This window comes from Heteronotia binoei, chromosome 19 (assembly GCF_032191835.1).
Source record: "Heteronotia binoei isolate CCM8104 ecotype False Entrance Well chromosome 19, APGP_CSIRO_Hbin_v1, whole genome shotgun sequence".
Taxonomy (NCBI): Eukaryota; Metazoa; Chordata; class Lepidosauria; order Squamata; family Gekkonidae; genus Heteronotia; species Heteronotia binoei.
The window spans coordinates 41664222-41679946 of record NC_083241.1 but is presented as its reverse complement, the minus strand read 5'-3'; the positions used below and the strand labels follow the sequence as shown (position 1 = coordinate 41679946).

The 15725-nt window shown below is 48.1% G+C and overlaps 1 protein-coding gene across 2 annotated transcripts in view; it reads right to left on the bottom strand.

The window, feature by feature from the left end:
- Positions 1-15725, bottom strand: part of VPS13C (vacuolar protein sorting 13 homolog C) — a 189993-nt gene that overhangs the window by 96609 nt on the left and 77659 nt on the right. For both annotated transcript variants that reach the window (XM_060259893.1, XM_060259892.1), the window contains 7 exons: positions 15126-15205; positions 13587-13646; positions 12726-12888; positions 9660-9776; positions 7246-7349; positions 5778-5945; positions 2330-2634 (listed from right to left, as the gene is read on the bottom strand). In XM_060259893.1, coding sequence (XP_060115876.1) covers positions 2330-2634; positions 5778-5945; positions 7246-7349; positions 9660-9776; positions 12726-12888; positions 13587-13646; positions 15126-15205 — 997 coding nt within the window. The remainder of the gene's footprint in view (positions 1-2329; positions 2635-5777; positions 5946-7245; positions 7350-9659; positions 9777-12725; positions 12889-13586; positions 13647-15125; positions 15206-15725) is intronic.

The window sequence follows — 15725 nt, the reverse complement described above, 5'->3', positions numbered from 1 at the left end:
TGTTGTTGGTACTGTGTTGGGCTGTGCTGTTGTTGGTACCGTGCTGAATCCTGTGGTTGGTACCGGCCCAATTCCTTCTGCTGCTGGTACCGTGCCGGGTCCTGTTGTTGGTACCTAGACGAGTCGTGTCGTTGATACCGGCCGTGGTACCCTTCTCGATGTCCCACATCCTGGTGCCGTGGGTCACGGTGTCTACGGGTGCGGCAGGATTCTATAGAAGGGGATCTTGACGGCGTATAGCGCGGATAGGAGCAGCGGGATGGAGAGCGTGATCTGCTATAGTACCGACTCCCCTCGTCTCTACTGAAGGATCGCTCACGGTATCGTGTGGTCTTCTCCCGGTATGGGGATGTCTGGTACCGGTGCTTCATTCTGGGGGACGCCAGATGTCTGTCCCTAGAGAGTGATCTTCCGTGACGTCTATCGGGTGCGTGGTCTCGATGGCGTGGAGAGTCGAAGCGAAGTGGAGACACCATAGCGTCCTTGTAGGTACGAGGGACAGTAACGTCCCGGAAGGAGTCAAGGTCGAGCTGTTTTTGCAGTTGCTGTTGCTGTAGAAACTTTTGCTGCTGCAGTTGCTGTTGCTGAAGAAGCTGTGAAGATGGCTGTGTAGGTTCCTTCGCCAAGAGGTCCTCCGGCAGGAATTCCTGTATTGAAGGCGAACGAGAGCCAATTCGGATGACCTCGGATTCGATAGCATCTACCGGAGTCAGGACTGGAGGCGGTGTTGGAGCCGTGAGCACTCGGAGTGAAGAGACCGCTAAGGCGGCTTTCGCATCCGAAGCTGACTGGTGAGGCGAAGAAGATTTCTCTTTTCCCGTCGAGTCACCATGTTGTTTCTTGGAATCATGGTGCTTCTTCGGGTGTTTTGAGGGCTTAAGCTTCCTGGGAGTCATAGCCACAGAAGCTGCCTGGACCGTACCGACCCTCTGTGGAGACTTCTGCGGATCAGAAGACTGAGACATAGCCGGGCGCAGAGATTGGGTCAGTAGGTGACTATTCAGTCTAGCGGCGCGGTTCTTTTTAGCTTGTTTGCCGAACTGGGCACAGTGAGCACAAGCGTCAATCCTGTGGGTGTCGCCCAGGCAAATTAAGCACAAAGCGTGGCCGTCTGAGGAGGGGATCTTAGTCCCACAGCGAATACACTTTTTAAAAGTGATTTTAGTTACTTTTCCTTCCATACGCCCGGGGGGAGGGGGGGGGGAAGGAGGAAAAGGGGAGAGATAAAGGAAACAGGAGGATATATAAAGAAATTTTTTTTTTTTTGTTATACTATACCAGACAGAAGTAAACGTGGAGAAAAACGAAGAGAGACGTTAGCGGTAGCGGAAAAAAAACAGTTGAGGAGGCTAGTTGAGAGGAGACGCAACGAGGAAGGACTATCCCGGGCGGCGGTCGGAAAGAAACTGGTGGGTGGAGCGCCTTCCCCCCGCTCCAGGCATGCGCAGTGGATGCCTGCTCCCCAGGGCGGGAGGAAGTGCGCGCCAAAAATAACGCCTAAGGCTAGCTTTGAATTCTCCGAGGTCGGGTTCGTTCCAGCGGGAAAACCCATGTGTGGGACTGCACAGAGACCACGAAGAAGATCTGCAGATTTATACCCCGCCCTTCTCTCTGAATCAGAGTTTCAGAGTTGCTCACAATCTCCTTTACCTTCCTCCCCCACAACGGACACCCTGTGAGGTGGGTGGGGCTGAGAGGGCTCTCACAGCAGCTGCCCTTTCAAGGACAGACTCTCAGAGCGGCTCACAATCTCCTTTACCTTCCTCCCCCACAACAGACACCCTGGGAGGTGGGTGGGGCTGAGAGGGCTCTCACAGCAGCTGCCCTTTCAAGGACAGACTCTCAGAGTGGCTCACAATCTCCTTTCCCATCCTCCCCCACAACAGACACCCTGTGAGGTGGGTGGGGCTGAGAGGCTCTCACAGCAGCTGCCCTTTCAAGGACAGACTCTCAGAGCGGCTCACAATCTCCTTTCCCTTCCTCCCCCACAACAGACACCCTGTGAGGTGGGTGGGGCTGAGAGGGCTCTCACAGCAGCTGCCCTTTCAAGGACAACCTCTGCCAGAGCTCTGGCTGACCCAAGGCCATTCCAGCAGGTGCCAGTGGAGGAGTGGGGAATCCAACCCGGTTCTCCCAGATAAGAGTCCACGCACTTAACCACTACCCCAAACTGGCTTTTGCCCTGAACCACTTGTTCACTGGACTCTGTGGACATTCCACAGCACATCCGGGAACCTCAGTGAGGGCATAGGGGCAAATGTTCCCCTTCCCTGTCCCGTGAATATCAAGGATTAACCTCAAAAGCAGGAAGTGAATAAAAGGCTTCTACCTTGAGAGTTTTAAGTGTGTGAGCTGTACATCCATTTTGTCAATCACTGGGGGGAGAGCAGATTCTCCTGCAGAGACCAGCTTAAATTCATTCTTCACCGTGATCAAGCCAAGATCTGCTAGTAGCACGTTGTGAGAAACAGACGACTGAGGCACGACAATCACCGGCGCTTTCAGGTTGATGTCCATGGAGAGGCGGAAGCTCTTCTGGGCAAAGTCCTTCATGCTGGACGCAGCCTTTTCCGCCGCCTGGGCTGTGGCTGCACTCAGGGCTTCTTTCGCGGCTTGGAAGTGATTTAAGAAGTTCTGCGGAAAGGCAGAATCGCACAGCGCAACAATCAGGACGAGATCGAGATGGGAAACTGTCAGCTGGTCTGGAGCAGCAGGAAAGAGCGAGAGCCCAAGAGCACCTGCAAGACTAACAAAACCTGGGGCAGGGCAGCAGCTTTTGGGAGTCACGGCTCACTTCTTCACAGTTTGTTATTTTTTTTAGTAAATTTTTTAGTAAATTTAGAGTAAATTTAGTAAAATTTAGTAACTCTTTTAGTAAATCTTAGTAATTTTTTAGTAAATTTTTTAGTAAATTTAGTAAAATTTAGTAAATTTTTAAAGTAAATTTAATAAAAAAATTAGTAAATTTAGTAATTTTTTAGTAAATTTGTTAGTAATTTTTTTTAGTAAATTTAGTAAATTTTTGGTAAATTTTAGTAAATTTTTAAAAGTAAATTTAATAAAAAAATTAGTAAATTTAGTAATTTTTTAGTAAATTTGTTAGTAATTTCTTTTAGTAAATTTTAGTAAATTTTTGAGTAAATTTCCCCGTAGGGCTCAGGGCAGAGTACAGCATATAATAAAACAATAAAATGCAATAAACACATTTTATAAACATACAACTCAACAGCATCGGATAACCATGACATCACCTATTGCCCAGCCTAGCCATCTCATATCATGGAATCTCATGGGGATGACCATTTTTATTCCAATTCCTAGCACAGATGACAGCACTGGCTGGGGAGGCCAACCAGATCTAGAATAGACGCCCGCAGCCTCAGCTAAAAGCCTGGCGGAACAGCTCCGTTTTACAGGCCCTACGGAAGGCTAATAAGCCAGGTAGGGCCCGGATCTCAATAGGGAGCTGATTCCACCAGGTTGGGGCCAGGACTGAAAAGGCCCTGGCTCTAGTTGAGGCGAGGCGGGCGTCTCTGGGGCCGGGGACTGCCAACAGATGTTGGGAGGCCGAACGTAATGACCTCCTGGGCATATAGGGAATACATGCTGCAGTCACTGAAAGGGTTTATGGAGATAAGGACTGTCTTACTAATTCAGATGAGGAGCCTGCAGCATTTGCCTGCCACAGGTGAACCCTTGTGTTATTCCTTTGTATCCTACTCTTATATGCAACTCAAGGATACATGCATGCCAGTCCTACATAGGCTCCTCAGGACAGACAAAAGAAGAGGAGGAGGAGGAGAGATTGGATCTATTCCCCGCCCTTCACTACTCAAAGGAGTCTCAAAGCAGCTTACGATCTCCTTTCCCTTCCCCATAACAGACGCCCTGTGAAGTAGGTGGGGCTGAGAGAGCTCTGAAAGAAACTGCTCTTGAGAGGAACAGCTCTGTGAGAACTTGTGACTGAATCACAAGGTCACTCCAGCAGGTGCAGGTGAAGGAGTGGGGAATCAAACCCAGTTCTCTCAGGTAAGAGTCCCCGCACTTCACCACTACTCCAAAGTGGCTCTCGAGTACACCAAAGGAAGCACTTCTTCAAGAGCCGTTAGCCTGTTGTGTCCTCTGCCAAAGGATACAGCCTCAGCCACAAGCTCTGCCGGCTCAAAAAGGGAACGAGACACGATCGTAAAGGATATGCCTGTTAACAGAACCCTCACGGTTAGAGGCGGTAACCCTCTGGAGGCCAGGCCTGGTCATCCACAGCAAGGGGAGAAGCCTGCCTGCTTAACAGCTCCCTCCCCCTCCCCTTATCTAGCTGCCCACCGTGGGCCAAGCTAGATGGAGCAGCTGCCCACACGGATGCAGCCACCGTTGTAAAGTCATTTAAAAATGCTCGAAGTGCACAATCTTGAGCAGGTCTGCTGTACAGCAGGCTGAGGCGCTCTCGTTTTCCCCGCCCACGTCTGAATCAAGAGCTAAAACTGCCGCACTCCAACACACACACGCACCCCAACACACACGCACACAGTTTCTGTACTTTAAAAGGCACAGGAGAAGGGGGAACAAGAGCTCCATGCGCCAAACCGGTCAAGATTAGGCCCTCGCAGTATGAAATGACAGCACTGGTCTCAGGGCGACCACAAGGACACAGCCACATCTAGTTTAGTCCTATGTTAAACCGGACACTGGACTAGACAGACTAGTGATCTGGCCCCGCTCCTATGAGCTCCCACCAAGGCACTGACCACGCCCAGGCCCGCTTAGCTTCAACTAAGTGCTTTGTGTGTCTTCAGACCACATTCTGGAACATATACGGGGGGAGATTAATACCACAACTTATAGCTCCATTTTATTGGCTGGTGGACTCATGTGCTTGGAGTTTAAGAACATATGGCCGAGGACCTGTCTACTTGAGGGACCGTCTCTCCCTGTATGAACCCCAGAGAGTGCTGAGGTCAGCTGGAAAGAACCAGCTGAATATCCCTGGGCCAAGGGAGGCCAGATTGAAGTCCACCCGGGATCGGGCCTTCTCCATAGCGGCCCCCCTACTGTGGAACCAACTCCGGAGGAGGTACAGGCCCTGCGATGTTTAGACCAATTCCGCAGGGCCTGTAAGACGCACCTCTTTAAAATAGCCTTCACTTAATACCGAGCCAAGAAAGTCCTGCTGGATATGTTTTATGTTTTAGTCACTGGATCTTATGAAAGATCTTAACTATAGCACCATAATCTTAATTCTAATGTAATTTTAATGATTTTAAGGATATTTTATAACTGAAATTGTATATGAATCTATAACTGGAATTTATAATTGAAATTATTGCATATGGTTTTATTGTACACTGTATTTACATGTTGTGAGCCGCCCTGAGCCTGCTTGCGGGGAGGGCAGGATACAAATAAAAAGTTATTATTATTATTATTACACTGAGATTCAGAAACACACTCTACCTCCCAGGGAGCTGCTGTACCAACTTCACAGAAGCAGGACCTGGAATGCCCCCTTTCCAATGAATGGAACAACTAGCCACCACCTGAGCAAGACGGCTTTAAACCCATCTCTCTCAAATATCAAGACACCACGCACGCACACTTGCACACGCAGGCGCAATGCCATGTGGGAAACTGCTTTTGAAACCCAAGGGGGTTTTCAAAAGCAGTCTGAGAGAGGACAATGAGCGATGACTCTTCAAAAGCAAACCCTCCATCAGGGAACTTTTCAACCACATGTTTAAAAGAGGGAAAACATTCCCCAGAAAAATAAGACCGTCCCTTACCAGCAGTGACATGAAGAAGTGATGCAGGTAGACGATCTGAATGCAGCCCACTTTCAGTGACATTTTGCCATCTACTTTGGACATATCCATGTATGCTTCTCCCTCTGTGGCATCAGGATAAAGGGACATGACAAACCGGAAGACTTCATCCCCCACTATGGAGACAGCCTGCAAAGATCACGTTCGTGAGCATCTTCTCGGAGACCGCAAGGCTGATTGTTTTTCATGAACTTTATTCTGCCCAATCAGAATAACTGATGCTTTTTCAGACATCTATAGTGACTTCAAGGCCCATTTACCCCCCTGAGGAATTTCAAGGCACATTACGGGAAATAAAAAGTGAGTCTAAAATAAGTGGGGCACAATAAGGATTGCACCACCACCCACAATCAGAAAGCATCTACACCGGATATGCAGCACAGCGTTATCAATCATACAACGCTCAAATGACTCTACACCACATTTCTGGAAGAAAGCAGTCAGGGGTATATCTGGAACATTTCAGACCATCTATAACTTGCTTAATGTCCAGCAAATGCAAGCCAGCTACGGTCATCTAATACTGAAGAGGACATTTTCCTGATCCAAAGTGGAAGATGTGTAGGTTAAGACATGTTTGTAAGACTAGACTTAAAGTGCAAAATGGGCTCTCTACTTGGATAACAGGTTGAGGAAGGCTCTTGTTACTCTTCTCATGTTCTTAGCATCTCTTCCTTTTCAGCACCCCGCCCCGCCCCCGCTTCGCCTGTCCCACTTCTCCCATGAACAAAGCAGGAGTCAAGTTTCACCTTTAAGAGCAAGTTTTATTTGAAGCAGCAGTCAAGTCGCACCTTTAAGACCAACCAAGTTGTATTGAGAACGGAAGCTTGAGAACGTCAGCTTTCGTGTGCTCTCTAAGCACGCTTCGTCAGACGAGGGGATCAGGTATTATCTGACGAAGTGTGCTTAGAGGAAACACCAAAGCTTCCGTTCATCGATACAGCTTGGTTGGTCTTAAAGGTACCACTCGACTCCTGCTTCGTTCAACGGCTTCAGACCAACACGGCTGCCCCCCCGGATCCATTTCTCCCGTGTCGCTAAGGGCTTCAACCCCCACCCCATTCGCCCCCACATCCTTTCCACCAGGTGCAACAAGGCCAAGGAAAAAGAAATGGGTGTAGCCGAATGCCTCACTTCAAACACAGGCTTCTAGTTCTGCTTCTACGTACTTCCTTTGGGGAGGGATGGTGGCTCAGTGGTACAGTATCTGCTTGGGAAGCAGAAGGTCCCAGGTTCAATCCCTGGCATCTCAAAAAAAGGGTCCAGGCAAATAGGTGTGAAAAACCTCAGCTTGAGACCCTGGAGAGCCGCTGCCAGTCTGAGCAGACAATACTGACTTTGATGGACCCAGGGTCTGATTCAGTAGAAGGCAGCTTCATATGCTACTGAAGTGCATCTCTCTGCTCAGGAGTACCCTTCCCACACTCACCTTTTTATGAACTGTCTTTGGATCGACGTTTATTACGACGAAGTCCCGAAGCCTGGCAAAAATGTTAGTCTCCTTGGTCTTGGCAGAAACAGATGCCTCCATGCCTGATTCACACACACACAAAACACACAAAATGGAAAAGGCAACGGTTAGGTTTTCAAGAACTAGTGGGACAGAAGAAGATCCCTTTAACCCTGCTTCACTACCCCACCGCTGGCTGCATTCTCTCGCTAACTGAGGCCTTGGTCATTTGGCACAGCGAGCGACTTGGAAACGCTCCCTCCAACAACAACGGGGAAAGTAACAGATGGAGCTCTGCGGCTGGCTGGATGCCCACTGGGAGCCCCACAGTAGCTACTGTGTGTGTGTCAAGCGCCATCAAGTTGCTTCCAAGTTGCTTTGGAGAGCCAGTTTGGTGTAGTGGTTAAGTGTGCGGACTCTTATCTGGGAGAACCGGGTTTGATTCCCCACTCCTCCACTTGCACCTGCTGGAATGGCCTTGGGTCAGCCATAGCTCTTGCAGGAGTTGTCCTTGAAAGGGCAGATGCTGTGAGAGCCCTCTCCAGCCCCACCCACCTCACAGGGTGTCTGTTGTGGGGGAGGAAGGCAAAGGAGATTGTGAGCCGCTCTGAGACTCTTCAGAGTGGAGGGCGGGATATAAATCCAATATCTTCATCTACCTCACAGGGTGTCTGTTGTGGGGGAGGAAGGCAAAGGAGATTGTGAGCCGCTCTGAGACTCTTCGGAGTGGAGGGCGGGATATAAATCCAATATCTTCATCTACCTCACAGGGTGTCTGTTGTGGGGGAGGAAGGCAAAGGAGATTGTGAGCCGCTCTGAGACTCTTCAGAGTGGAGGGCGGGATATAAATCCAATATCTTCTTCTTCTTCCGATTTATGGCAATCCTCTGAATTAATGACCTCCAAAACATCCTATTGTTAACAGCCTTGCTCAGGTATTGCGAACTGAGGGCCACAGCTTCCTTGACGGATTCCCTCTGCCTCGTGCTGAGTCTTCCTCTGTACGTGTGGACCCACAGCTTGCTCTGTATTTGCTTTTTTAACCATACTTCTAACACAGAATCTATAAACCGGCAATTTGTGCCGATAAAGGGTGACTTGTCTTGAGTCTTCCTTCCTCTTTTCCTGCTGCCTTCAACTTTTCCTAGCATTGCTGTCTTTTCCCATCGCTCCTAATGGGACCAAGGTACAATAGCCTCAGCGTAGCCATTTTAGCTCCTAGGGAGAGCTGAGGCTTGATTTGATCTACAACCCACGGATGATTTGTCTTGCTCGAATGCAAAGAAAGCAACCTCGCAGCTTGCTTCCGCATTAGCCTCTACATGGGGCTGCCCTTGTGCCGAACCCGGAAGTTGCAGCTAGTGCAGAATGCCGCCGCCCGGCTGTTGTTAGGGCTCCCTAGACGGGAGCACATCCAGCCGGGGCTTCGGGGACTGCACTGGCTGCCGATAACATACCGAGTTCGGTACAAGGTGCTGGTTATGACCTTTAAAGCCCTTTATGGTCTGGGACCTGCCTACCTTAGGGACCGTCTCTCCCCACATGTCCCCCAGAGAGTGCTGAGGTCGGGGTCTCAGAACCTCCTTGTAATCCCTGGGCCAAAGGAGGCCCGTCTGAAAGCGACCAGGGACAGGGCCTTCTCGATTGCAGCTCCCTGTTGGTGGAATCAGCTCCCGGAGGAGGTGAGGGCCCTGCGGAACCTTGAACAGTTCCGCAGGGCCTGTAAAACAACCCTCTTCCGGTTGGCATATAATTAACTGTGAGCAGAATGCCTGAATATTAAATCTTAAACATCAGATTACTGAATATTGGAAATTTGAAGGACTGATTTAAGGAAAAGTAGCATAGTGTATATCGATGTGAGTTTTATGTATTTTTAGGTTTTTATGTATTTTATTGTATAATTTTAATCGTATTTAAATCGATCTCTGTTAGCTTTTATTGTTGTAAGCCACCCTGAGCCCACCTCGGTGGAATAGGGCGGGATATAAATCGAATAAAGTAAAGTAAAGTAAAGTAAAGTAAAGTAAAGTAAAGTAAAGTAAAGTAAAGTAAAGTAGAGTAAAGTAGAGTAAAGTAAAGTAAAGTAAAGTAAAGTAAGTAAAAGCGTAAACATGGAACTCAAACAAAGATAACCTACTAGGACACTATTAACTACTATCTAACAAATTAGGGGATTTTTTTTTTTTTTAAATGCTGTTTCTTCAAATCCCAAGCAAGCTTCGGCTTCATAACAAATAATTACACTTTTATTGCCAGTGCTGTTCTTCTAGGCTAAGGTGAAGCCTTCCAGGGGGATAGGTTCTTCCTCTGGCATAAGGCTCCTTAGCAGGGTAGACCGGTAGGACTCGAACTCACTACTGATGCTGCTTCGAGCGGCAGAATGCTTTTACCTTGTATTCGTATATCAGCGGTATCGCTCTTCTGATCACAGACCAAAATGTTGAAGGCGTTCAGTTTGGCAGTGAGCTTTAAGTCGCACACGTCGTCGCGGGCTCCGGTAGGGGGAGCTGACGGGGAGTGAGGCAAATCAGTCAGTATCGTACACGCCACAGTTATAACTCATCTTTGGAGACCCCCCCCAGCCCTAAAGACATCTGGCTGCCCTCAATCAGAGTCAGGGCCTTTTCAGTCCCGGCCCCAACCTGGTGGAACTCTCTGCCAAACCACATCATGATAGACATGGGATGGAGAGGGTAGAGAGAGAAGTACTTTCTCCCTTTCTCACAATACAAGAACTCGTGGGCATTCAATGACATTGCTGAGCAGTCGGGTTAAAACGGATAAAAGGAAGTACTTCTTCACCCAAAGGGTGATTAACACGTGGCATTCACTGCCACAGGAGGTGGTGGTGGCTACACGCATAGACAGCTTCAAGAGCAGGTTAGATAAAAATATGGAGCAGACACAGAGTGTTGGACTGGATGGGCCATTGGCCTGATCCAACATGGCTTCTCTTATGTTCTTATGTGACACAGAGTGTTGGACTGGATGGGCCATTGGCCTGATCCAACATGGCTTCTCTTATGTTCTTATGTGACACAGAGTGTTGGACTGGATGGACCATTGGCCTGATCCAACAGGGCTTCTCTGATGTTCTTATGTGACGCAAAGTGTTGGACTGGAGGGGCCATTGGCCTGATCCAACATGGCTTCTCTTATGTTCTTATGTGACACAGAGTGTTGGACTGGAGGGGCCATTGGCCTGATCCAACATGGCTTCTCTTATGTTCTTATGTGACACAGAGTGTTGGACTGGATGGGCCATTGGCCTGATCCAACATGGCTTCTCTTATGTTCTTATGTGACACAGAGTGTTGGACTGGATGGACCATTGGCCTGATCCAACAGGGCTTCTCTGATGTTCTTATGTGACACAGAGTGTTGGACTGGAGGGGCCATTGGCCTGATCCAACAGGGCTTCTCTTATGTTCTTATGTGACACAGAGTGTTGGACTGGATGGACCATTGGCCTGATCCAACATGGCTTCTCTTATGTTCTTATGTGACACAGAGTGTTGGACTGGAGGGGCCATTGGCCTGATCCAACATGGCTTCTCTTATGTTCTTATGTGACACAGAGTGTTGGACTGGAGGGGCCATTGGCCTGATCCAACATGGCTTCTCTTATGTTCTTATGTGACACAGAGTGTTGGACTGGAGGGGCCATTGGCCTGATCCAACATGGCTTCTCTTATGTTCTTATGTGACACAGAGTGTTGGACTGGATGGACCATTGGCCTGATCCAACAGGGCTTCTCTTATGTTCTTATGTGACACAGAGTGTTGGACTGGAGGGGCCATTGGCCTGATCCAACAGGGCTTCTCTTATGATCTTATGTGACACAGAGTGTTGGACTGGATGGACCATTGGCCTGATCCAACATGGCTTCTCTTATGTTCTTATGTGACACAGAGTGTTGGACTGGAGGGGCCATTGGCCTGATCCAACATGGCTTCTCTTATGTTCTTATGTGACACAGAGTGTTGGACTGGAGGGGCCATTGGCCTGATCCAACATGGCTTCTCTTATGTTCTTATGTGACACAGAGTGTTGGACTGGAGGGGCCACTGGCCTGATCCAACATGGCTTCTCTTATGTTCTTATGTGACACAGAGTGTTGGACTGGAGGGGCCACTGGCCTGATCCAACATGGCTTCTCTTATGTTCTTATGTGACACAGAGTGTTGGACTGGAGGGGCCATTGGCGTGATCCAACAGGGCTTCTCTTATGTTCTTAGGACCCTGAGGGACCTCATGCAACTCTACAGGGCCTGTAAGGCAGGGATGTTCCTCGGGGCTTGAGGACAGTGACGGTCTATATTCTGACTGGTATCCTTCCCTGCTCTCCATCTCCTTAGGCTGACTTAATTTCTCTCCCCTACAACCATGAAGTGTCCACAGGCCAGAAATGGGAGGAAACTGCAAATTTCACCACTCGATGTCTTAAATTAATGTATTAATTTAGCTATGCACTGATCTTATGGCTTTTGTTGTTTTTTTATAATGTTGTACATTGCCTCCAGCTCTACAATAGTAAGGATTAGGGAATTCATAAATGTAATAGGATAAAGAGAGCCAGCTTGGTGTAGTGGTTAAGTGCGCGGACTCTGATCTGGGAGAACCGGGTTTGATTTCCCACTCCTCCACTTGCACCTGATGGATTGGCCTTGGGTCAGCCATAGCTCTGGCAGAGGTTGTCCTTGAAAGGGCCAGTATGATGTAGTGGTTAAGTGTGCAGACTCTTATCTGGGAGAACCGGGTTTGATTTCCCACTCCTCCACTTGCAGCTGCTAGAATGGCCTTGGGTTAGCCATAGCTCTCGTAGGAGTTGTCCTTGCAAGGGCAGCTGCTGGGAGAGCCCTCTCAGCCCCACCCACCTCACAAGGTGTCTGTTGTTGGGGGAGAAGATATAGGAGATTGTGAGCTGCTCTGCGTCTCTGATTCAGAGAGAAGGGCAGGGTATAAATCTACAGTCTTCTTCTTCAGAGCTCTCAGCCCCACCCACCTCACAGGGTGTCTGTTGTAGGGGGAGAAGATATAAGAGATTGTGAGCCGCTCTGAGTCTCTGATTCAGGGAGAAGGGCGGGGCATAAATCTGCAGTCTTCTTCTTCTTCTAAACAAACTAATAAACAAACTACAGTTTCAGAAGAGAGTGGTATTTTCTCCTCCTGAGCTGCGAGTTTTGCGCAGTGTTTCTTTCCCAGTCCATGGCAGGCCAGGATGAATCTGTTACTAGTTCTCCCCAGCTTGACACAGCTTGTATGTAGGCATCTGGTGAAGGTATCAAACAGAGAGAGATTGGACACTTGCACCCTGCACATCTTGTTGATCTCCAAGATGCTGCTGGACTTGAACCTGGCTCTTCTAACCGCAGGCCAACATGGCTGCTTTCTGAAACACAGATTATCCCCCTCTACTCTACCAGAAGACGTGGGATTTCCTCCACTGCCACACCTGGTTTTGCAGCAGCTGTTTTGGGCTCCTCGGATGGCAGCTTGGCTTCTGTTTCCTTCTCGGCAGCTGTAGGACTGCCTGAGGCCACGCTGGACGTGACAAAATTCATGATGGAGAGCAAGGCCTCCGTGTGCAGCAGGAGATCTAAAGACGAAAAGGACACCTGAGAGGGAAAAGAACAAACGTTAGAGATGCATCCCAAGTAGGAAGAGCTCTCAAACCTTTCATGACAAGAAAGTTGGCATTTGGTTTATGATCCATTAAATGCACTTAGTTTACCTCCCAAGGAGTCTTGCGGCACCTTAAACTTTAACACATACTTACAGCGTCATACGCTTTTGTCAGATGCATGAAATCGACTCCAGTATGTAACAGCCTATGTCACAATATGCTTCGTACGTCTTCCATGGGCCAGAAGTGTCTTGTTAATAAAATTTATACTTTTTCAGGCTATTCTGAATCTCTAGCCTACATATAATAATTTTTTTTAAAAAAAAAAAACACATTACCTGAAAGAGTTTGCTTCGGTTAACCACAGTTTTGCTATCGTCCATGATATCTTGCGGTTAAATACAACTATCCTGCATTGTTCCCACTTTTTAAAAATTTTGCAATATACAACCTGATGAAGTTGAAATTTACAGTTTTGTGTCATTAGGAAAGGCTTTAAATAAATAAATAAATAAATCGTGGTAGGTCCTTAACAGAAGGTATTACACAGATTCTGCCTTTTGGGGGGGGGGGGGGGCGGCTCTTGCTTCTAGGGCCAATGTAGCTGTAAACAGCATCTGCTATAGAAGCGACATCAACAAGGTAACGTGTGTTACCACAACTGAGCTTGCAACACACATTTATACTTACATTTAGCGCTTGCTTTGTGCTTTTGTAAACGGTTGCGAAGTGCGGCCCATCTTCGTCAGCCTGTGCAAAGAAATGACCTTTCAGATTGCTTCAGCACACACAGCTGAATCAATGCAGAACACGTTCAAAGCAGAACATTCCCTGTGTTGCCAGCAACCACTAGAGAGAGCGAGAGCATCAAAACTGTCCTTTCCCTACAACAGGGGTGGGGAACCTCCATCCCGAGGGCCGCATGCGACCACTGAGGTCACTTGGTGTGGCCCTCGGGGATTGCTGGGCTGAACCGAGCCATGTGGCAGCCTCCCTGGGGACCGTGGGGCCCAGATGTACTATGCAGCAGGCTCCCCAGGGCCAGGCAGGGATCACAGGGCCCAGATGTACTGTGTGGCAGCCTCCCTGGGGCCTGGCTGGCTGGCCAGAATTGCTACAGGGCCTGGAAAAGTTACTGTCATAGTTCCATTTGCACTTGATTATACCAGATGGTGTGGCCTAATATGCTAATGAGTGTGTGACCTAATATGCTAATATTAGGGGATATGGTCTAATATGCTACTGAGTTCCTGCTGGGCTTTTTCTACAAAAAAGCCCTGGACCTATGCATTTGCCAAGGGCGGCAGGTTGGGTATGTGTGTGTGTGTGATTAGATTTTCCCCACATGACTTCAAATAGAAAAACAATTATTTGCATTAATTTTGCTGGCCTCAATCATTCTCCCTCGGTGGAGCACAGTTTTTTAAGTTGATAATGATGTTATAAATATCCATATGGCCCTTGGTAGAAAAAAGGTTCCCCACCCCTGCCCTACAAAGTGCCATACAAGCGGTTGGCAATTCCATGGACATGAGGATTGCAATAAAATTATTCAATTATTATGCAATAATTTCATTTCCATGCTGGGAAATATTAGGAAGGGAATTGAAAACAAATCAGCCAGTATGATAATGCCCCTGTATAAATCGATAAAACAGCATCTGGAGCAGAGGTCCATCAGGGAGTATTAGCCATAGCGAATTGTTGGAACTCTCTGTCTGAGGCGGTGATGCTCTTGGGGGGGGGCACAGTGGGAGGCCTTCTAGCCACACTGGTGGACCTCCTGATGGCACTTGGTTTTTATGGCCACTGTGTGACACAGTGTTGGACTGAATGGGCCATTAGCCTGACCCAACATGGCTTCTCTTTTCTTATGAGGGAGTGACAAGGAGTGATTTTTTGTGCACATTCAGGATACAGATTGCAAAAAAACCCCAGGGAAAACCTTTATGACAAACACTAAAGACCAACATTCTTTCTGCAACAGAGGCCAACCCCCACCCACCAAAACTAAGGTACCCGTATATAAACAGTCAAAGTCAGTTTCTTCCATTCGTCTTATTTAAGGTGAAAGTTAATGTTCAATTTAACCAAATCGAGGCTTTATTTAACATTGGTTATGTCATTTTGGACCTGCATAACTGAGCACCAACTCTTAGCCCTGTTACTATCAAAATTACATGAAGATGCCTCCCCCTCAATGATTTTTAGTGAAGGAAAACACCAAACCTTTATATATTCCATCTTCAGAAGATGCTCATCGGCTTCAGCAGAAGAATTGATAATATTCAGTGGATCCCCTTTGGAGTCTGTGGAGAAAAGACAGTGTACATAAGAACCTAAGAGAAGCCATGCTGGATCAGGCCAGTGGCCCATCCAGTCCAACACTCTGTGTCACACAGTGGCCAAAGAAACCAGGTGCCATCAGGAGGTCCATCAGTGGGGCCAGGACACTAGAAGCCCTTCCACTGTTGCCCCCCCCTGCAAGCACCAAGAGGTCAGAGCATCACTGCCCCAGACAGAGATGGGTTGTGGCTAATAGCCACTGGTGGACCTCTGCTCCAGATGTTTCTCCAGTCCCCTCTTGAAGCTGGCAATGCTTGTACACACAAGACTCCAGGTCAGTTGCTGCACTATGTTAATCACAGAATCACTTAACTCACCAAATACCTAGGAAATAAGTTTAGAGGAATGCCTCCACACCTAAGAATTTCCCTATCTCTCAGAGTACAATGAGGGAAAAAAGCACACTATGTACTGACATGCATTTTCAAATCTCCATACATTTCCTCCTGAAGCCACAGAGTTACAACACCTGAGAAGGTAGGT